At 46.3% G+C, this 24,209-nt stretch overlaps 1 protein-coding gene across 2 annotated transcripts in view; it reads right to left on the bottom strand.

Annotated features, from left to right (window-relative positions):
- LOC142249007 (cytosolic carboxypeptidase 6-like) overlaps positions 1-24,209 on the bottom strand; it is a 2,064,630-nt gene that overhangs the window by 2,038,021 nt on the left and 2,400 nt on the right. The window contains exon 1 of one of the 2 annotated variants that reach the window (XM_075320540.1): positions 15,451-15,521. The exons of the other annotated variant lie outside the window; for it this stretch is intronic. Coding sequence (XP_075176655.1) covers positions 15,451-15,457 — 7 coding nt within the window. The 5' untranslated portion in view covers positions 15,458-15,521. Of the gene's footprint in view, positions 1-15,450; positions 15,522-24,209 lie in introns of those variants that run through there. 2 annotated transcript variants of the gene reach the window in all.

A 24,209-nucleotide genomic window follows, 5' to 3' on the forward strand; every position in this document is an offset into this window, starting at 1 on the left:
AGAAATGCAGAGCCAAGAAATGCAGAGCTAAGAAATGAAGACCCAAGAAATACAGAGCCAAGAAATGTAGACCCAAGAAATGCAGACCCAAGAAATGCAGAGCCAAGAAATGCAGACCCAAGAAATGCAGAGCCAAGAAATGCAGAGCCAAGAAATACAGAGCCAAGAAATGCAGAGCCAAGAAATACAGAGCCAAGAAATGCAGACCCAAGAAATACAGAGCCAAGAAATGCAGACCCAAGAAATGCAGAGCCAAGAAATGCAGACCCAAGAAATGCAGAGCCAAGAAATGCAGAGCCAAGAAATACAGAGCCAAGAAATGCAGAGCCAAGAAATACAGAGCCAAGAAATGCAGACCCAAGAAATACAGAGCCAAGAAATGCAGACCCAAGAAATACAGAGCCAAGAAATGCAGAGCCAAGAAATGCAGAGCCAAGAAATGCAGAGCCAAGAAATGCAGAGCCAATGAATGCAGGCCCAAGAAATGCAGAGCCAATGAATGCAGGCCCAAGAAATGCAGAGCCAAGAAATGCAGACAACCAAGAAATGCAGACCCAAGAAATGCAGACAACCAAGAAATGCAGAACCAAGAAATGCAGACCCAAGAAATGCAGAACCAAGAAATGCAGACCCAAGAAATTCAGACCCAAAAAATGCAGACCCAAGAAATGCAGACCCAAGAAATGCAGAGCCAAGAAATGCAGACCCAAGAAATGCACACACCCAAGAAATGCAGACCCAAGAAATGCAGAGCCAAGAAATGCAGAGGCAAGAAATGCAGAGCCAAGAAATGAAGACCCAAGAAATGCAGAGCCAAGAAATGCAGAGCCAAGAAATGCAGATCCAAGAAATGCAGAGCCAAGAAATGCAGATCCAAGAAATGCAGAGCCAAGAAATGCAGACACCCAAAAAATGCAGACCCAAGAAATGCAGAGCCAAGAAATGCAGAGCCAAGAAATACAGAGCCAAGAAATACAGAGCCAAGAAATGTAGACCCAAGAAATACAGAGCCAAGAAATGCAGAGCCAAGAAATGCAGAGCCAAGAAATGCAGAGCCAAGAAATGCAGATCCAAGAAATGCAGAGCCAAGAAATGCAGACACCCAAAAAATGCAGACCCAAGAAATGCAGACACCCAAGAAGTGCAGGTCTAATCATGTATAACACACATCCAAGCACTAACTGGCCCCTTCTAGACCATGTGGCAAAAATGATTTTCATATTTTGTCCTAACGTCATGTCTGTAAGATTCTGAACTATCCAAATATAAAATCATTTATGATAAATGACAAAAAGAAAAGAAAAATGAAAAGCAAGAATTTTCACTTTTCAATCTCCGTATTTCACTAAAAAAAGGGCATTAAAAAATTATCAAATCATCAACAAAATGTTATTAATGTAAACGTCAGCTCGGGTCACAAAAAACAAGTCACCATACAGGGTCAACTAAAGCAAAATAAAAACAGCTCTTAGAAAATAGCGACAAAAAATGTATTTTCTTTGCAAACTTCAGATTTAAATATACAGTATATACTGTATATATTGATATCAACTGTCAGGTTGGTTAAAAACTATAAAGAAGCGATTCACATTAAAGTAAATGTGAAATAAATTTTATTAAATCAATTGAGTAAAAGTATAATCTATTATCCCTCTATCTATCTATCCCTCTATCTATCCCTCTATCTATCTATCTATCCCTCTATCTATCCATCGATCTATCTATCCCTCTCTCTATCCCTCTATCTATCCATCTATCTATCTATTTATCCCTCTATCTATCTATCTATCTATCTATCCCTCTATCTATCTATCCCTCTATCTATCTATCCCTCTATCTATCCATCTATCTATCCCTCTATCTATCTATCCCTCTATCTATCTATCTATCTATCTATCTATCCCTCTATCTATCTATCCCTCTATCCCTCTATCTATCTATCTATCTATCTATCTATCTATCTATCTATCCATCTATCCCTCTATCTATCCCTCTATCTATCCATCTATCTATCTATCTATCTATTTATCCCTCTATCTATCTATCTATCTATCTATCCCTCTATCTATCTATCCCTCTATCTATCTATCTATCCCTCTATCTATCTATCCCTCCATCTATCTATCTATCTATCTATCCATCTATCCCTCTATCTATCTATCCCTCCATCTATCTATCTATCTATCTATCCATCTATCCCTCTATCTATCTATCCCTCTATCTATCTATCCCTCTATCTATCCCTCTATCTATCTATCCCTCTATCTATCTATCCCTCTATCTATCCCTCTATCTATCTATCCCTCTATCTATCTATCCCTCTATCTATCCATCTATCTATCTATCTATCCCTCTATCTATCTATCCCTCCATCTATCTATCTATCTATCTATCCATCTATCCCTCTATCTATCTATCCCTCTATCTATCTATCCCTCTATCTATCCCTCTATCTATCTATCCCTCTATCTATCCCTCTATCTATCCATCTATCTATCTATCTATCTATCCCTCTATCTATCTATCTATCTATCTATCCCTCTATCTATCTATCTATCCCTCTATCTATCTATCTATCCCTCTATCTATCCCTCTATCTATCCCTCTATCTATCCATCTATCTATCTATCCCTCTATCTATCTATCTATCTATCTATCTATCCCTCTATCTATCTATCTATCTATCTATCCCTCTATCTATCCCTCTATCTATCCATCTATCTATCTATCCCTCTATCTATCTATCTCTATATATCCCTCTCTCTATCTATATTTCATATCTATTATCTATCTATCCGTCTATCCATCCATCTATCTTTCATATCTATTATCTATCTCTATCTATCCCTCTCTCTATCTACAGTCATATGAAAAAGTTTGTGCACCCCTATTAATGTTAACCTTTTCTCTTTATAACAATTTGGGTTTTTGCTATTTCAGTTTCATATATCTAATAACTGATGGACTGAGTAATATTTCTGGATTGAAATGAGGTTTATTGTACTAACAGAAAATGTGCAATCCGCATTTAAACAAAATTTCACCGGTGCAAAAGTATGGGCACCTCAACATAAAAGTGACATTAATATTTTGTAGATCCTCCTTTTGCAAAAATCACAGCCTCTAGTCGCTTCCTGTAGCTTTTAATGAGCTCCTGGAGCCTGGATGAAGGTAGATTTGACCATTCCTGTTTACAAAACAATTCCAGTTCAGTTAAGTTTGATGGTGGCCGAGCATGGATAGCCGCTTCACATCATCCCACAGATGTTCAATGATATTCAGGTCTGGGGACTGGGATGGCCATTCCAGAACATTGTAATTGCTCCTCTGCATGAATGCCTGAGTAGATTTGGAGCGGTGTTTTGGATCATTGTCTTGCTGAAATATCCATCCCCTGCGTAACTTCAACTTCGTCACTGATTCTTGCACATTATTATCAAGAATCTGCTGATACTGAGTTGAATCCATGCGACCCTCAACTTTAACAAGATTTCCGGTGCCGGCATTGGCCACACAGCCCCAAAGCATGATGGAACCTCCACCAAATTTTACTGTGGGTAGAAAGTGCTTTTTTTTGGAATGCCGTGTTTTTTTGCCTCCATGCATAACGCCTTTTTGTATGACCAAACAACTCAATCTTTGTTTCATCAGTCCACAGGATCTTCTTCCAAAATGTAACTGGCTTGTCCAAATGTGCTTTTGCATACCTCAGACGACTCTGTTTGTGGCGTGCTTGCAGAAACGGCTTCTTTCGCATCACTCTCCCATACAGCTTCTCTTTGTGCAACGTGCGCTGTATTGTTGACCGATGCACATTGACACCATCTGCAGCAAGATGATGCTGCAGGTCTTTGGAGGTGGTCTGTGGACTGTCCTTGACTGTTCTCACCATTCTTCTTTTCTGCCTTTCTGATATTTTTCTTGGCCTGCCACTTCTGGGCTTAACAAGAACTGTACCTGTGTTCTTCCATTTCCTTACTATGTTCCTCACAGTGGAAACTGACAGTTTAAATCTCTGAGACAACTCTTTGTACCTTCCCCTGAACAACTATGTTGAATAATCTTTGTTTTCAGATAATTTGAAATTTGTTTTGAGGAGCCCATGATGCCACTCTTCATAGGAGATTCAAATAGGAGAACAACTTGCAAGTGGCCACCTTAAATACCTTTTCTCATGATTGGATACACCTGCCTATGAAGTTCAAAGCTCAATGAGGTTACAAAACCAATTTAGTGCTTTAGTAAGTCAGTAAAAAGTATTTAGAAGTGTTCAAATCAAGAAATTGATAAGGGTGCCCATACTTTTGCACCAGTCAAATTTTGTTTAAATGCGGATTGCACATTTTCTGTTAGTACAATAAACCTCATTTCAATCCAGAAATATTACTGAGTCCCATCAGTTATTAGATATATGAAACTGAAATAGCTGTTGCAAAAACCCAAATTGTTATAAAGAAAAAAGTTTAATAGTAATAGGGGTGCCCAAACGTTTTCATATGACTGTATCTATCTATCCTTCTATCTATCAATCTATCAAATCAAATCAAATAAGCTTTATTGGCAGGACCAAATACAAATTAGTTTTGCCAATGCAAGTGTACATTAGGGACTGGCACTGTGGGGATGGTGGGTTGGGACCTTGGGGATGGTGGGTTGGGACTGTAGGAAGGATGGATGGGGCATATCCAGGATGGGGACTGTAGGAAGGATGGATGGGTCACATCCAGGGTGGAGACTGTAGGAAGGATGGATGGGGCACATCCAGGGTGGGGACTGTAGGAAGGATAGATGGGGCACATCCAGGGTGGGGACTGTGGGGCCACATCTGGGATGGGGGGCTATGGAAGTCCATGGCTTATGATGGGGCATATCCAGGGTGGGGACTGTAGTGAGGGTGGATGGGGCACATCAATGGTGGGGACTGGGGGGCCACATCTGGGATGGGGGGCTATGGAAGTCCATGGCTTATCATAGTTCTCTTTCTCGAAGACAATGACATTCGCTCACATACCACGCTGCTATCTCCACTGCGCTCTTTTCTTCCCCCAGCAGGATATATATTTTCTCTTCCTCCTTCATGAAGCTGAAATCCGGGAGGAGATGGGAGAGTCTCCTGAAGTGAGTGTCCCTCACTGCTGAGTACTTGGTGCAGTGCAGCAGGAAGTGGGTTTCATCCTCCAGGGCCTCCAGGTCACAGTGTTGGCACAGTCTGTCCTCCCTGAGCTTGTAGCTCTGCTTGTGTCGGCCGGATTCGATGGCTAGACTGTGGGCACTGAGTCTATATCGGCTCAGGGTCCTGCGGTCTCTGGGGTCCGGGAGTTTTTCCAGATATGGGGCCAGTCTGTAGTCTCTGGTACGTGGTCAGTTTCTGTGAGGTGTTGATGTCGGTCCTCCAGTCATTGACATACCTCTCCTGGCCTTCGTCTACCATCTTCCTGATTCTGGTTCTTGTGAGGCTGCTGTGATTGGTCCTTTTGTCCAGTTGGGTTTGGGAGAGCTGTGCCAGGGGTCCTGGTTCATCTGGACCACGTATATATATCAGAGCTTTGTGGTGATGGGAGCTTGGATTGCTACTCTGTAGGTGAGCCTGAAATAATAGTGACCTCTTCAGAGCTGCTAGGTGTAGAGGGAATCTGCCCAGCTCGGCTCGACAGCCACTGATGGAAGTGCTTCGATGGACCTGGAAAAGGTGCTTACAGAATTCCAGGCGAAATATTTCTGTTGGGCTGGAATCCCACCTTGACCAATCTGGGTAAGTGTGAGGGCCCCACACTTCGCTGCCGTACAGGAGAATTGGGGCGATGATGGAATCGAAGATTTTTAGCCAGACCCTCACTGGAGGCTTCAGATGATACAATTTCCTTCGGATGGCATAAAAGGTTTTGCAGGCCTTGTTTCTCAGGGTCTCTATGGCTTGTTTGAAGCTCCCTCACTGGTGAATTTCCAGGCCCAAGTAGGTGTATTTGTCTGTTCCTGTAAGAGTGCAGTTGTTTACGACAAATGAAGGATGCTGGTTAAATCTCCTTTTTCTCTTCTGGAACACCATGATGTTGGTTTGCTTTAGATTTATAGGTAGTGCCCATGTGGAGCTGAATTTCTCCAAGATTTGTAGGTTGTCTTGGAGATCTTTCTCGGTTGGTGACACCAGCAGTAGGTCATCTGCATAGAGCAAGAATTTCACCTGGGCGTCATGGAGTGTGAGACCTGGAGCAGGTGAAGATTCCAGAGCAGTAGCCGCTCATTGATGTAAATATTGAAGAGCGTTGGACTTAGGCCGCAGCCTTGTCTGACTCCTCGGCTCTGCTGGAAATAGGCCGTTCTTCTACCGTTCACACTCACGCTGCAGAGGTTCTCGGTGTAGGAGCTTTTGAGGACATCGTAGGTCTTTCCTCCTATTCCGCTCTCCAGCAATTTCAAGAACAAGCCCGAGTGCCACACTGAGTCAAAGGTCTTTTTAAAGTCTACAAAGCAGGCGTATATTTTCCCATGCTTTGTATTGTGGATGTGGTTCTGAATGAGACTGTGCAGGGTGTTGATGTGGTCCGTGGTGCGGTGGTTTGGCACGAACCCTGCTTGGCTTTTGCTCAGGACATTGTGCTCGGTAAGGAAACTGATGATCCTTTTGTTTAGGATGCTGTTGAACAGTTTTCCCAAGTTACTGCTATATCTATCCCTCTATCTATCCTTCTATCTATTTATCTATCTATCTATCCCTCTATCTATTTATCTATCTATCTATATATCCCTCTATCTATCTATCTATCTATCTATCTATCTATCCCTCTATCTATTTATCTATCTATCCCTCTATCTATCTATCTATCTATCTAGCTATCTATCTATCCCTCTATCTATCTATCTATCCCTCTATCTATCCCTCTATCTATCTATCTATCTAGCTATCTATCCCTCTATCTATCCCTCTATCTATCTATAGTAAATCACACTGACGTGCACACTGTGCTTAGGTGGGACCTGTAGAGATCATATAATTACTATTAACATGTAAAAAGTACATTTCATAGATCAAGCCGTGTAGAGTACGGCTTATCCATACTTCTCTTCTGTGTTTCTTATAAAAAAAAGTCCTCATTAAAAGAGAAACATTTGATAAGAATGAGGAAAGTGAAAGAGAGAAATCACAGCTCTTCCTGACACGACTCCTACACGGCGCTGATTATAGCTGCAGAGCTATGCAGGGACCTTTGTCTGGAAATGTACTCGGCATTTGGAGTTAGGGTCACAGATTAACCCCCCATATACCAACCTCACAGCCAGAGGTGTAACGTGACGCTCATGGGCCCCCAATGCAAAAGCTCCAACAGGACCCCTAATTATTGCAAGACTTTCACTGTATTGGACTTTCATATAGGCAGAGGGGACTGTTTGGCCCCTTAGGCTCCAGGGCCTCGGTGCAATTGTAACCCCTGCACCTATTGTAGTTATGCCCGGGAGAGCATCACTAAGGGGCGCAATGGATGAGCAGAAGTGCAAAACCAGACCGTGCTTTTCCTCCATTCTCCAATCATACGGGGGTCAAGAGAGGGATGAATGATCCATCAAAATGAATGTAACATTGCTTCTAGAAAGTGATTGTGTCATGTTCATATCCTTAAAGGGGTTATCCTATGAAGACACGCACAACTGAGGCCTGATGACGCCACCCTTCTATGAGCCGGAGCAGAGAGTTGCAAATACCGAGTGGCTCTCATGTTGGCAAATTTGGTCCATCCATGTATTAAGAAGGTTTTCTCATCAAGGAAAACTCATGACCCCGCAGGCAGCAGTTTGTTTAAAAAAAAAAAAGAAAAGCAAACCCATGTTTTCCTCCCCTTCCCCAGGTCCAGAGCTGAGCCTCCTCGGCTGCTCTCAGGGGCTGGTATTTTCTCCACTGCTGACATCAGGTGGACAGTGATACAGTTAAGGCTGCTTTACACCAGGCAATCCATCGTGCGATAGATCGTCGGGGTCACGGATTTTGTGACGCACATCCGGCATCGCTGGCGATGCCGGCCTGTGTGACACCTCCTAGCGACGCAGTATCGCTCACAAATCGTGAGTCGGGTACTGCTCGCTAGGTTCCATAATATCGTTTAATTTAGTTGACCATCGTTTCCGTTGTAGCACACGCCGCTCTGTGTGACACCACGGGAACGATGAGCAGCTCACCTGCCTCCCGCGGCCGCCGCCGGCTCTATGTGGAAGGAAGGAGGTGGGCGGGATGTTTACGTCCCGCTCATCTCCGCCCCTCCGCTTCTATTGGCCGGCGGCCGTGTGACGTCGTTGTGACGCCGAACGTCCCTCCCACTCCAGGAAGTGGACGTTCGCCGCCCACAGCGAGGTCGCACGAGAGGTAAGTATGTGTGACGGGGGTTACTAACTTTGTGCGACACGGGCAGCGATTTGCCCGTGACGCAAAAAGGACGGGGGCGGGTACGATCGATTGTGAAATCGCACAATCGGTCGTACCGTGTAAAGCAGGCTTTAGGCTTTATGCACGCGCTGCATTTTGTTGCTTTTTTGTTGCGTTTTTTGGTGCAGTTTTATCATCAGCGAGTTCTGACTTCTGACTTCGAGCAAAGTCTATGAGGATTCAGATTTGCTGCGCGTACGTTGTAGTTTATTCGTCACAAAGTTCTGACAAAAAAATGCAGCATAATCAATCTTCTTACATTTTTGTCACCTATTGAAATTAATCAGGTGATGATAAACGCAAGGAAAAACGCATGTTGCCACATTGGTACATTTTCCACGCGTTTTTGTGTTTTTGGCCCCAAAAAAGCGGGTGATTTCACAGGAAGTGAGGTAGAGAACAACAGGAAAAGGAAACCCCATTATTCCAGGATAAATAAATAGTGCAGGATTAGGCAGGATGTTTACACCCACACACATACATACATTAAGTACATACAGTGGGTACGGAAAGTATTCAGACCCCTTTAAATTTTCACTCTTTGTTTCATTGCAGCCATTTGGTAAATTCTCATTAATGTGCACTCTGCCCCCATCCCCCATCTTGATAAAAAAACAAACCAGAAATGTAGATATTTTGCAAATTTATTAAACAAGAAAACCTGAAATATCACATGGTCATAAGTATTCAGCCCCTTTGCTCAGACGCTCATGTGTAAGTCCCATGCTGTCCATTTCCTTGTGATCCTCCTTGACATGGTTCTCCTCCTTCATTGGAGTCCAGCTATGTGTAATTACACTGATAGGACATGATTTGGAAAGGCACACACCTGTCTATATAAGACCACACAGCTCACACTGCATGTCACACCAAATGAGAATCATGAGGTCAAAGGAACTGCCCAAGGAGCTCAGAGACAGAATTGTGGCAAGGCACAGATCTGGCCAAGGTTACAAAAGAATTTCTACAGTACTCAAGGTTCCTAAGAGCACAGTGGCCTCCATAATCCTTAAATGGAAGAAGTTTTGAACCACCAGAACTCTTCCTAGACCCGGCCGTCCAGCCAAACTGAGCAATCGTGGGAGAAGAGCCTTGGTGAAAGAGGTAAAGTAGAACCCCAAGATCACTGTGGCCGAGCTGCAGAGATGCAGTAGGGAGATGGGAGAAAGTTCCACAAAGTAAACTATCACTGCAGCCTCCACCAGTCGGGCCTTTGTGGCAGAATGGCCCGACGGAAGCCTCTCCTCAGTGCAAGACATATGACAGCCTCATAGAATTTGCAAAAAAACACATGAAGGACTCCCAGACTATGAGAAATAATAGTCTCTGGTCTGATGAGACGAAGATAGAACTTTTTGGTGATAAATCTAAGTGGTATGTGTGGAGAAAACCAGGCACTGCTCATCACCTGCCCAATACAATCCCCACAGTGAGACATGGTGGTGGCAGCATCATGCTATGGCGGCAGGGACAGGACGTCTGGTTACAATTGAAAGAAAGATGAATGTGGCCAACTACAGGGATATCCTGGAAGAAAACCTCTTCCAGATGCTCTGGACCTCAGACTTGGCCGAAGGTTCACCTTCCAACAAGACAATGACCCTAAGCACACAGCTAAAATAACAAAGAAGCAGCTTCAGAACAACTCTGTGACTATTCTTGATCGGCCCAGCCAGAACCCTGACCTAAACCCAATTGAGCATCTCTGGAGAGACCTGAAAATGGCGTCTACCAACATTCACCATCCAACCTGACGGAACTGGAGAGGATCTGCAAGGAAGAATGGCCGAGGATCCCCAAATCCAGGATCCCAAGAAGACTCATGGCTGTACTAGCTCAAAAGGGAGGCTGCCTCTACTCAATACTGGCCCAAGGGGCTGAATACTTATGACCATGTGATATTTCAGTTTTTCTTGTTTAAATTTGCAAAAATTTCTACATTTCTGTTTTTTTTCTGTCCAGATCAGGGATTGGGCGCAGAGGGCACATTAATGAGAAAAAAATGAACCTTTTTTAATTTACCAAACAGCTGCAATGAAACAAAGTGAAAAATTTAAAGGGGTCTGAATACTTTATGTACCCACTGTACATACAATACATACAGTCATATGAAAAAGTTTGGGCGCCCCTATTAATATTAACCTTTTTTTCTTTATAACAATTTGGGTTTTTGCTATTTCAGTTTCATATATCTAATAACTGATGGACTCAGTAATATTTTTGGATTGAAATGAGGTTTATTGTACTAACAGAAAATGTGCAATCCGCATTTAAACAAAATTTGGCCGGTGCAAAAGTATGGGCACCTCAACATAAAAGTGACATTAATATTTTGTACATCCTCCTTTTGCAAAAATCACAGCCTCTAGTCGCTTCCTGTAGCTTTTAATGAGTTCCTGGATCCTGGATGAAGGTAGATTTGACCATTCCTGTTTACAAAACAATTCCAGTTCAGGTAAGTTTGATGGTGGGCGAGCATGGACAGCCGCTTCACATCATCCCACAGATGTTCAATGATATTCAGGTCTGGGGACTGGGATGGCCATTCCAGAACATTGTAATTGTTCCTCTGCATGAATGCCTGAGTAGATTTGTAGCGGTGTTTTGGATCATTGTCTTGCTGAAATATCCATCCCCTGCGTAACTTCAACTTCGCCACTGATTCTTGCACACTATTGTCAAGAATCTGCTGATACTGAGTTGAATACATGCGACCCTCAACTTTAACAAGATTCCCGGTGCCGGCATTGGCCACACAGCCCCAAAGCATGATGGAACCTGCACCAAATTTTACTGTGGGTAGCAAGTGCTTTTCTTGGAATGCCATGTTTTTTTGCCTCCATGCATAACGCCTTTTTGTATGACCAAACAACTCATTCTTTGTTTCATCAGTAAACAGGACCTTCTTCCAAAATGTAACTGGCTTTGTCCAAATGTGCTTTTGCATACCTCAGACGACTCTGTTTGTGGCGTGCTTGCAGAAACGGCTTCTTTCGCATCACTCTCCCATACAGCTTCTCCTTGTGCAACGTGCGCTGTATTGTTGACCGATGCACATTGACACCATCTGCAGCAAGATGATGCTGCAGGTCTTTGGAGGTGGACTGTGGATTGTCCTTGACTGTTCTCACCATTCTTCTTCTCTGCCTTTCTGATATTTTTCTTGGCCTGCCACTTCTGGGCTTAACAAGAACTGTACCTGTGTTCTTCCATTTCCTTACTATGTTCCTCACAGTGGAAACTGACAGTTTAAATCTCTGAGACAACTCTTTGTATCCTTCCCCTGAACAACTATGTTGAATAATCTTTGTTTTCAGATCATTTGAGAGTTGTTTTGAGGAGCCCATGATGCCACTCTTCATAGGAGAGTCAAATAGGAGAACAACTTGCAAGTGGCCACCTTAAATACCTTTTCTCATGATTGGATACACCTGCCTATGAAGTTCAAAGCTCGATGAGGTTACAAAACCAATTTAGTGCTTCAGTAAGTCAGTAAAAAGTAGTTAGGAGTGTTCAAATCAAGAAATTGATAAGGGTGCCCATACTTTTGCACCGGTCAAATTTTATTTAAATGCGGATTGCACATTTTCTGTTAGTACAAGAAACCTCATTTCAATCCAGAAATATTACTCAGTCCATCAGTTATTAGATATATGAAACTGAAATAGCAAAAACCCAAATTGTTATAAAGAAAAAAGGGTAACATTAATAGGGGTGCCCAAACTTTTTCATATGACTGTACATACATTAAATACATACAATCATACATATTTTTCCATATCTTTGTTTTTTTGTTTTGTTTTTATTTTTTTATTATGTTTCTTTTGAAAAAAAAAAAATAAAAAATTAAAAAAATGTGGGGCTCCGCAGTATTTTAATATCCAGCCAAGGTAAAGCCAACAGATGTGGGCTTGTATTATCAGGGTGAAGAGGCCCATGTTGCTAGGGCCCCCGCCATCCAAAAAATACGAGCCCACAGCCTCCCCAGACTTGTCGCATCCATTAAATGCGACTAGTCCGGCACTTTACCAGGCTTTTCCTGATTGCCCTGTGACGGTGGCAATCATTTGGGGTTGAAGTCAGTGAGTTGGCACGAAGCCCAAGTATTAGTAGAGGCGTCCATAGATACCTCCCGATACTGAGACTTCAACAATGTCCTCTGATGTCCCCTCCATAGTGGCAAGTACCCCTGCGTATAGTGCCATCTCAAAACATTTCTCCCCCTCCTCCACCGCCACAGATTGTTCCGTCCTTCGCACTTGTTCTCCGACAAACAACTGTCCGAGGCGTGCGCTCACGGGTGAGGAGAACCCTCCACTGTCACGAATGTGTCTGGACCTTCAGGTGCTGCTGCTGGGACCAGGTACAGAAGGGCCCGGCGATCATCCAGACGTTAATGGATGCTGTCCCTTTAAGGGCTTGATTTAGTTTTTTTTCTGTTTCCTTGCCAGGTTGGAGGAGCCTTTCCTCGAGTTGGTAATTAAGGGCCTTTATAACGTGGGGCCTCTTGCTCCTCCAGTACGGATTATACTCTTCACTTGGAGAAGTTGCTTGCTCAGGAGTGCATGCGGCTTCAGGCTAGTGTTGCTGTAGATTCTGAAGATTCCCTCTCAAGATAAGTTGTTGTTTTTCCTTTTTCCCCTTTTGCTGGTTATTTTTGTGTTTGTTTTTCCCCCCTGTGGATTGGTGGGTGGTGGGATTTAGTCCTAGGGTCTGGCTAGGATACAGGGGTACGTTGGTGGGCCACACCTCCAAACCCTTATAGGTACCTGTGGTTTGAGGGCAAGCGCAGGGCCCTCAGTGTCAGCGCAGTAGCTCCTGGTTTCCCCCCCTCTTTGTGTTTCAGCCTCCCTTATTCCCTGGAGTCCACTTGCTGGGTGTCTCTCCCCACACCCAGCGTGACATCCACCTGCAGCTCACTTCAGTCATGGCCTGATTTGCGGTCACAGGTGGAGGACTCCAGCTCTGACCGCAGATCACCTGAGTGACATCAGCATAGAGCTCGGTCCCATTCACTGCTTTAGGTGCTGGATTACAGCTCTATAGGACAAGCAGCCTGTGCAGAACCATTATATGTCAGCCTGCTGTAAACTCCTTACCATCCCCTGCTGTGATAACCGCTAATCAATACAATTATCATTCACCAAAAATATGTGCCACCCCCGTGCCAGCAGCCGGCGCTGCTCGGATCCGGGCCTGCTGGGGTGGTGGCTCGAGGGTCTCGCGGACACACCGAATAAATGGGGGGACGTAGATGTACGGGCTAAGCAGTATTAAGTTTGTGACGCCACCCACGGTGTGTGGTGAGTTGGGATACCACCGCTGCGGTTGTGGGGCACCCGGGGGAGATGTAGTGGCAGCTAGATGTTAACCCCTCCGTGGGTAGGGATGGTGGCCCCGGGGCCCAGTGTCTGGTGCAGGATATAGCAAAGGCAGGGGAATGCTTGTTTACTCACAGTCAATAAATCACACAAGTCTCTGGTAAACCAAGGTGCTGGTGGCCGGTTGCATTCGGGTCCCCCACCCAGGCTGGTCATCTCTATCCTTTTCCTTTGCACTGACTTTGTGTAAGATGGACTCCCTAGTCTGGAACTCAGGAGTCCGCTACCGGCTGGTTCTGGCCTAAGGAGCCGTGCCCGCAGACGCTGGCCCATGGGATCTATGGGCCCTGGCGGTGACCTCTTATCCCTATCGGTGGGCTGTTGTCTTCTATGAGGGACTTTGGGTGGGACAGAATCTCTAGTCCTGGCCTCAATCGGTTAATTAACCAGGCCGCTTGTTTCCGGTCCTGGCTTCAGGGTCTGAGTACCCCCCTTTGTGCTCCGGTTTCCGGGTCTGTTCCCCGTGTCGGTACCGGTGGGCTACAACCCTGTCCCGGTCCACCTTGGTTCTGCCGAGCCGTCTTCCCATCTCCTGCTGACGGAGACCACCGTCTGCCTCCTAGCCAAGGTTCTAGGGCTCCTACCCTGGCACCATTCAACTTCAACTTCCTCTGCTGGAGCTACACTTAGCTCCAGCCCACACTCCTCTCCAAACTTTCACTGAAGCTCAACAGCTTGTTTTCCCACCCCGGGCTGTCTAGACCCCTGGGTGGGCGTGTCCCAACCACCTGGTCACGCCCACTGGTGTGTCCATCTTTCCCTAAGGGGGGGGTGACTAGGGTTTCAGGTCGGCTGTGTGTTTCCTAAGTGAGGGAAGGGTGTTGTGTAGGGGCCTATCTGTGACTACCTGGTTTGGCCAGGGCGTCACAAATACACCTCCAATAATTACATCAACTCTGTACAAACTTTGTCCCGAACTCCACTAATGCCCCACAGCGTCATGTGGTATACACCCACCGAGAACAAAGCGTTGCAGGTTACAGTAACCAGGATAGCAAATAATAGTATATGATTAGTAATGTAAACGATTTCCTGCTCTTTCCATCTCTGTAAGTGGTTAATTATCACAACAATAATCCATTAGTAATAATTAGTATTGTGTGGCAGCTTTCTGACACTGCAATGTCTCTTCCTGCAATAATTATTACCAGCAATTAGTCGTTTGTTGCATGGCTACAAATGTAACGAGAAAAATAGAAACTGCAATCGCGAGTAAAGATACTTAATAAGGGTGTCAGGGGCGCGGAGAACCAGGCGACAATATTCGTTAATGCTGCTGACACTGACGGCGATACGTCATAGGTCGGATCCGGCCTAAAATAACGATGTATGCAATGATATAATCAACATGTGATTAGTCTGATTAACGGAATCGCAGTCAATGGAAACATTAATAAACCCGTAACGCTACATAGATCATGCTGCCAGCCATCTGCAGAAACGTAAAGCCTGGAGCCATGGTTATATACTAGCGACAGCATTCATTAAAGGGGTTATCCAGCATTCTCACGTCTGCGAAGGTGTGAGGTGCTGCTGACGTGTCATCCGTGTCATCCGTCTGCTGCTGCCAGGTAAGTGCATGCATCCGGCTCTAATTAAAGGGGGGTTTCACACACAACTGCCTGTGTTAAACATAAAATCAGCTGCAGCTCTTACCCTCCATCGCCTCCGCCGCTGCCTCTAACTCTGCTGACAGAGGTAACGTCACGATTACAGCACAGGTGACCACTGCAGCCAATCATTAAGCACAGCTGCAGCCTATCAACAAGAATCAGAGCAGCGGCAGAGATGCAATGCTGGACCTGGGGAGGGTGAGAAAGAGATGATTGTATTAGTTTTAACAAGGGCACACCTATAGAGGAAAAACAAATAAGGCCAGGGTCATACCACCGTATAAATCAGGTGAGAGCTACAGTGATTCCCCGAAAATAAGCCCTACCCCAAAAATAAGCCCTAGCAGGAATTCTCAACCTTTTCGGAGTAAGGCTTAAATATAAGCCCTGCCCAGAAAATAAGCCCTAGTCACGGTTCAATAATGAAGTGTCCGTGCAGCTAAAAAAGGTAAAGCTACTGCAGGACACTTCATTATAAAAAGCAGACACCCCCAAAAGAGAGAAGACAGAAGACCCCGATACCAAACGGGAGGACCTACAGTGGAACGCACACCTACACACGTCAGATCGCATACACACATCAGATCACATACACACATCAGATCGCATACACACATCAGATCGCATACACACATCAGATCACACACACACATCAGATCACACACACACATCAGATCGCACACACACATCAGATCACATACTCATCAGATCGCACACACTCATCAGATCGCACACACACATCAGATCACATACACATCAGATCGCACACACACATCAGATCGCACACACACATCAGATCGCATACACACATCAGATCACACACACACATCAGATCACATACACACATCAGATCACACACACACATCAGATCGCACACACACATCAGATCACATACTCATCAGATCGCACACACTCATCAGATCGCACACACACATCAGATCACATACACATCAGATCGCACACACACATCAGATCGCACACACACATCAGATCGCATACACACATCAGATCACACACACACATCAGATCGCATACACACATCAGATCACATACACACGTCAGATCGCATACACACATCAGATCGCACACACACATCAGATCGCACACACACATCAGATCACATACACACATCAGATCGCATACACACATCAGATCACACACACACATCAGATCACACACACACATCAGATCACACACACACATCAGATCACACACACACATCAGATCACACACACACATCAGATCACACACACACATCAGATCACATACACACATCAGATCGCACACACACACCAGATCACACACACACATCAGATCACATACACACATCAGATCACATACACACATCAGATCACACACACACATCAGATCACACACACACATCAGATCACACACACACATCAGATCGCACACACACATCAGATCGCACACACACATCAGATCGCACACACACATCAGATCGCACACACACATCAGATCACATAGACACATCAGATCACATACACACATCAGATCACATACACACATCAGATCACATACACACATCAGATCGCACACACATCAGATCGCACACACACATCAGATCGCATACACACATCAGATCACACACACACATCAGATCACACACACACATCAGATCACACACACACATCAGATCACACACACACATCAGATCACACACACACATCAGATCACACACACACATCAGATCACACACACACATCAGATCACACACACACATCAGATCGCACACACACATCAGATCGCACACACACATCAGATCGCATACACACATCAGATCGCACACACACATCAGATCGCACACACACATCAGATCGCACACACACATCAGATCACATACACACATCAGATCACATACACACATCAGATCGCACACACACATCAGATCACATACACATCAGATCGCACACACACATCAGATCACATACACACATCAGATCGCACACACACATCAGATCGCACACACACATCAGATCGCACACACACATCAGATCGCACACACACACATCAGATCGCACACACACATCAGATCACATACACACATCAGATCACACACACACACATCAGATCACACCCACACACATCAGATCGCATACACACATCAGATCGCACACACACATCAGATCGCACACACACACATCAGATCGCACACACACATCAGATCGCACACACACACACATCAGATGACACTCACACATCAGATCGCACACACACACATCAGATCACACACACATCAGATCACACACACATCAGATCACACACACATCAGATCACACACACATCAGATCACACACACACATCAGATCGCACACACACACATCAGATCGCACACACACACATCAGATCACACACACATCAGATCGCATACACACACATCAGATCGCATACACACACATCAGAATGCACACACACACATCAGATCACACACACAAACATCAGATCGCACACACAAACATCAGATCGCACACACACACATCAGATCACACACACACACATCAGATCACACACACACACACACACACACACATCAGATCACACACATACATCAGATCGCGCACACACACTCACCACATCTGATGATATCGATTGCTTTTGGACAGCAGGGGAATCTGGGATGCAGTGCAGTGGAGCACGAAGACCTGCAGCGGAACCGTTGAGGACCTGCGGTGCTGTGTTCTACCATAGGTCCTTCAAGCATTCCACCACAGGTCCTCACACTCTACTGCACTGCATTCCAGGTTCTCCTGCTGGACAAAAGCAACAGGTATCACGGGATGTTGTGTGTGCGATCTGATGTGTGTGTGCGATCTGATGTGTGTGTGTGCGATCTGATGTGTGTGAGTGTGCCGACCGGAAGCAGGGGAGCACCGCTGTGGATCATACTTGCTGGGAGCGGCCACCGAAGATCTCAGGACGATCTGGGAGCGACGCAGACGTCCGGAATCTGATAAGTATGAGTCTCCTGGAAAGAGGGGGTCTGCTTTTTTACCCCATACTCGTGTTTCCCCGAGAATAAACTCTGCCCCGAAAATAAGTGCCAACGCATTTTTTGTGGCCAGAAATAATACAAGACAGTGTCTTATTTTCGGGGAAACACGGTATCTGATTTTTATTGGATATCACTTGGATCAATGTTATCCAATGAGGAATGAGGCAGTTGTGATCAACTTTTTTTCTCATACCGGTTAAGCGTGAGAAAAAAAAATTCAATTTGACATGTAAACTGGACGAGGTTCACCCATTCTAGTCTATGGGTGCATGCAAATTACCGGACTCTACTCAGATGACATCCATGGGCTCACAGAGTGGAGAAGATGGAGAAATTTGGTTCACAGTGTGATCCGATTCTGTCATCCAAGAGAATCGGATCACGCTATTCTGACACTCGATCAGAGTTTGATCAGATCAATTATTGATGTAATTGTCCCAATTCTATTGGATGAAAGACTCTACGGCCGTCTGACACTAGTCTAAGGCTGGAAAACCACAGTAATACGATAGTGGTACAATACCTGCCAGATGTGCATAAGACCTCAGTAGTACCATGCTGTACAAGTCAGTGATCGTCTGCAGCAATCATGTGACTGTTAACAACGTCATCACTGCAGTGAGGGAAACTGAGCTGGCAGAGATCATCAGAGGGACGCTGCTGGATCAGAGAGGGGTTAATCAGGTAAGTAATTATTTTTATTGCGTTTTCTCCTATTAGCTTAAATCAGGGATCCCCAACCTGTGGCTCGGGAGACACATGTGGCTCGCAGGACCATGATATGTAGCTTGAGGGACCATGATGTGTGGCTCGCTGGACGATGATGTGTTGCTCGCGAGACCATGTGTGGCTCGCGTGACCATGATATGTGGATCGCAGCTGTCTGCCAGTTTGATGCATGAGCACCAGATCCAGCAAACAGCTATGAAGAGCAGGTCTCCAGATGGTGACTTTTCTGAGTAGCCCCGCACAGAAGAGCAGAACTTGATGCCGATATACTGGTGGAGGAATGAGAAGGTGGGGAGATAAATATGGTAACCCTAGTTAGAGGGGGGATTAATGCTGGGTATGATAGTGAGGTGGGAGTAGTTGTTGCAAGAATACCATTGGGTACCATTGGAATACCAAGGTACATTGGGAGCCCTAGATTTAAATAGGTTGCCTATAAGGGAGCGCGGCACAAGGTCTTGGTGTGATTTCTGAAGCTTTGGTTGCCATTGTACCTATAATGGGGGGCTCTACCCATCACTACTGTGGAAGGGTAGCACTGGATGACCCCACTTAGAGGGCTCTGGATGTAGCTTGTGACCTCCTCTGAGAGCTGAATGTGCATCTTAATGTAAGAAACGTTTGGGACCACTGGCTTAAAGGGTTCTCCAGCTTTATAAAATTGATGATCTGCCCTTAGGATTTGTCATCAACATCAGATCAATGGGAATCTGACACTTGGATCAGATCAATGGGAATCTGACACTTGGATCACATCAATGGGAATCTGACACTTGGATCACATCAATGGGAATCTGACACTTGGATCACATCAATGGGAATCTGACACTTGGCTCACACCGGTCAGATGTTATAAGCCCGATGTAACTAATGAATGGAGCCTAACTGTGCAACTTCATTTAATGTGTAGTAGCCACTTCCCAGAACCAAAAATGAACTTGTTTTCCCCTTAAATAATAGCTGATCTGCAGTACTCATCAGTGGCTACACAATGAATGGAGTTGCACAGTCCAGCTCTGTTCAGTGTTTACATCCTCGTGCCATCGGAGCTTATAACTGCTGATCGTTGGGGGTTCAAGGGTTCTACTCCCACTGATCAAATATTGATGACTTGTCTTAACGGGAGATCATAAATATTATATGCCCAGGGAATCCCTTTAATTTCTCCGTATTTCAGACAACTTGCTAAGACTATGTAGCTTTTCTTGGACTTGCTATCTGAAGACACGGGAAGGAGCTCTGGCTCCGGTGTCCACAATAATGTTCCAAGTTTTTTTTTCTTTGCAAATGTAATAGAATAAGAAAATAGGCTCTATGGTCACCTCTATTTTCACCTATTAAGATCTGGTGCTCCAGCGCTCCTCGTGGATTACAAGCGCATGCAGTGGTCATGTGCCCTATTCCTGGCATTGTGGTCTCCACTGTAGCACATTGTTATGTCTCACATAGTGAGGTGGATTGTCCCAGTTGTTGAGTAGCACAGATAAAGCTGGTGCAGAGGTGGAAAGGCTGAAGTAATGGTTGAATGGAACCAGAGCAGTAGAATACTAAATCTGAAGACATCCAGTCTACGCGAAGGAAGACCGATGAAACAGATAACAGCAGATCAGGGAAGACTTGTAGATGTAGCAATGTAGCGATCTAGCAGAACCCAGCAATGTAACAGAGTTCAGTAGATGAGGAGGCTCTCTTTATCAATGTAGCAGAACCTAGCAATGTAGCAGGGTTCAGTTAGTGAGGAGGCTCTCTTTATCAATGTAACAGAACCCAGCAATGTAGCAGGGTTCAGTAGGTGAGGAGGCTCTCTTTATCAATGTAACAGAACCCAGCAATGTAGCAGGGTTCAGTAGGTGAGGAGGCTCTCTTTATCAATGTAGCAGAACCCAGCAATGTAGCAGGGTTCAGTAGATGAGGAGGCTCTCTTTATCAATGTAGCAGAACCCAGCAATGTAGCAGGGTTCAGTAGGTGAGGAGGCTCTCTTTATCAATGTAGCAGAACCCAGCAATGTAGCAGGGTTCAGTTAGTGAGGAGGCTCTCTTTATCAATGTAGCAGAACCCAGCAATGTAGCAGGGTTCAGTAGGTGAGGAGGCTCTCTTTATCAATGTAGCAGAACCCAGCAATGTAGCAGTGTTCAGTAGATGAGGAGGCTCTCTTTATCAATGTAGCACAACCCAGCAATGTAGCAGGGTTCAGTTAGTGAGGAGGCTCTCTTTATCAATGTAGCAGAACCCAGCAATGTAGCAGGGTTCAGTAGGTGAGGAGGCTCTCTTTATCAATGTAGCAGAACCCAGCAATCTAGCAGGGCTCAGTAGGTGAGAAGAATCTTTCTGACTGTGTAGAAGAACCCAGTAATGCAGGAGATTCAGTAGGTAAGGAGGCTATCTGTAGAGATGTAGCAGAACCCAGCAATATAGCAGGGTTCAGTAGGTGAGGAGGCTCTCTTTATCAATGTAGCAGAACCTAGCAATGTAGCGAGGTACAATTGGCGAGGTGGCTCTCTGTAGCAGAACCCAGTAATAAAGCAGAGTTCAGTAGGTGAGGGGGCTCTATGTAGTGATGTAGCAGAACTTAGCAATGTAGCAGGTTTCAGTAAGTGAGGAGACTCTCTTTAGCCTTGCAGCAGAATCCAGCAATGTAGCAGGGGTCAGTAGGTGAGGAGGCACTCTTTAGTGATGTAGCAGTACCAAGCAATGTAACAGAGTTTGGGAGGTGAGAATACTCTTTCTGGTGGCGTAGCAGAACCCAGCAATGTAGCAGGGTACAATTGGCGAGGTGGCTCTCTGTAGTGATGTAGCAGAACCCAGCAATGTAGCAGGGTACAATTGGCGAGGTGGCTCTCTGTAGTGATGTAGCAGAACCCAGCAATGTGGCAGGGTACAATTGGCGAGGTGGCTCTCTGTAGTGATGTAGCAGAACCCAGCAATGTAGCAGGGTACAATTGGCGAGGTGGCTCTCTGTAGTGATGTAGCAGAACCCAGCAATGTAGCAGGGCACAATTGGCGAGGTGGCTCTCTGTTGCAATGTAGCAGAATCCAACAATGTAGCAGACTTCAGTAGGAGGGAACACTTTCTGATGGTGTAGCAGAACCAAACAATACAGCAGTGTTCAGTAGGTGAAAGGGCTCTCTGTAGCGATGTAGCAGAACCCAGCAATATAGCAGGGTACAATTGGCGAGGTGGCGCTACGTAGTGATGTAGCAGAACCCAGCAATGTAGCATATTTCAGTAATAGGGAACACCTTCTGATGGTGTAACAGAACCAAGCAATACAGCAGTGTTCAGTGGGTGAAAGGGCTCTCTGTAGCGATGTAGCTGAACTCAGCAATGTAGCAGAGTTTGGTGGGTCAGGTCACTCTCTGTAGCAAAGAAGCAAAACCAAGGGATGTCGCAGAGTCCAGTGAAGTAGCAGAGTTGGGTAAGTCTGGTTGCCAGTATTACAGGCTTAGTCAGCAGGGGTAAAGCTGAGTGAAGAGCTAAGTATAACCGTAAAAGTGGTATTGGTGCAAACTAGCGATGCGGAAGCCAATTACCTGAATGCTCGGCGGTGAGTCTGAGAGTGTGCCATCAGATGTGCCCCAGATTACCATGGTTACCTGAGAAGTAGAAGGGTAGCGGAGGGCTCATGGAGCTGGGGGTAACACACAACGGCTGTGTGCGCTAACTTGGGGATCACAGAAGCATCAGCGCTAAATCATTGGAGCGAAGAAGAGGTGAAAATGATCCACAACCAGAACATATCCGACTCTCGGAGCAGATCACAAGCCCAGAGGGACCCGGAGGCCTCTGTGGTATCACAGCACATGGGGTGTGGAGGGGCCCGGAGGCCTCTGTGGTATCACAGCACAGGGAGTGTGGAGGGGCCCGGAGGCCTCTGTGGTATCACAGCACAGGGAGTGTGGAGGGGCCCGGAGGCCTCTGTGGTATCACAGCACAGGGGGTGTGGAGGGGCCCGGAGGCCTCTGTGCTATCACAGCACAGGGAAGTTGGAGGGGCCCGGAGGCCTCTGTGGTATCACAGCACAGGGAGTGTGGAGGGGCCCGGAGGCCTCTGTGGTATCACACCACAGGGAGTGTGGAGGGGCCCGGAGGCCTCTGTGGTATCACAGCACAGGGAGTGTGGAGGGGCCCGGAGGCCTCTGTGGTATCACAGCACAGGGAGTGTGGAGGGGCCCGGAGGCCTCTGTGGTATCACAGCACAGGGGGTGTGGAGGGGCCCGGAGGCCTCTGTGGTATCACAGCACAGGGGGTATGAGGGGCCTGGAGGTCTCTGTGGTGTCACTGCACAGGGAAGTTGGAGGGGCCCGGAGGCCTCTGTGGTGTCACTGCACAGGGAGGGTGGAGGGGCCCGGAGGCCTCTGTGGTATCACAGCACAGGGGGTGTGGAGGGGCCCGGAGGCCTCTGTGGTATCACAGCACAGGGGGTATGAGGGGCCTGGAGGTCTCTGTGGTATCACAGCACAGGGAGTGTGGAGGGGCCCGGAGGCCTCTGTGGTATCACAGCACAGGGGGTGTGGAGGGGCCCGGAGGCCTCTGTGGTATCACAGCACAGGGGGTATGAGGGGCCTGGAGGTCTCTGTGGTATCACAGCACAGGGAAGTTGGAGGGGCCCGGAGGCCTCTGTGGTATCACAGCACAAGGAGGGTGGAGAGGCCCGGAGGCCTCTGTGGTATCACAGCACAGGGGCTGTGGAGGGGCCCGGAGGCCTCTGTGGTATCACAGCACAGGGGGTATGAGGGGCCTGGAGGTCTCTGTGGTGTCACTGCACAGGGGGTGTGGAGGGGCCTGGAGGTCTCTGTGGTGTCACTGCACAGGGGGTGTGGAGGGGCCTGGAGGTCTCTGTGGTGTCACTGCACAGGGGGTATGAGGGGCCTGGAGGCCTCTGTGGTGTCACTGCACAGGGGGTATGAGGGGCCTGGAGGCCTCTGTGGTGTCACTGCACAGGGTGTATGAGGGGCCTGGAGGTCTCTGTGGTGTCACAGCACAGGGGGTATGAGGGGCCTGGAGGCCTCTGTGGTATCACAGCACAGGGGGTATGAGGGGCCTGGAGGTCTCTGTGGTGTCA

The sequence above is a fragment of the Anomaloglossus baeobatrachus genome, chromosome 8, assembly GCF_048569485.1.
Source record: "Anomaloglossus baeobatrachus isolate aAnoBae1 chromosome 8, aAnoBae1.hap1, whole genome shotgun sequence".
NCBI classification, from domain to species: Eukaryota; Metazoa; Chordata; class Amphibia; order Anura; family Aromobatidae; genus Anomaloglossus; species Anomaloglossus baeobatrachus.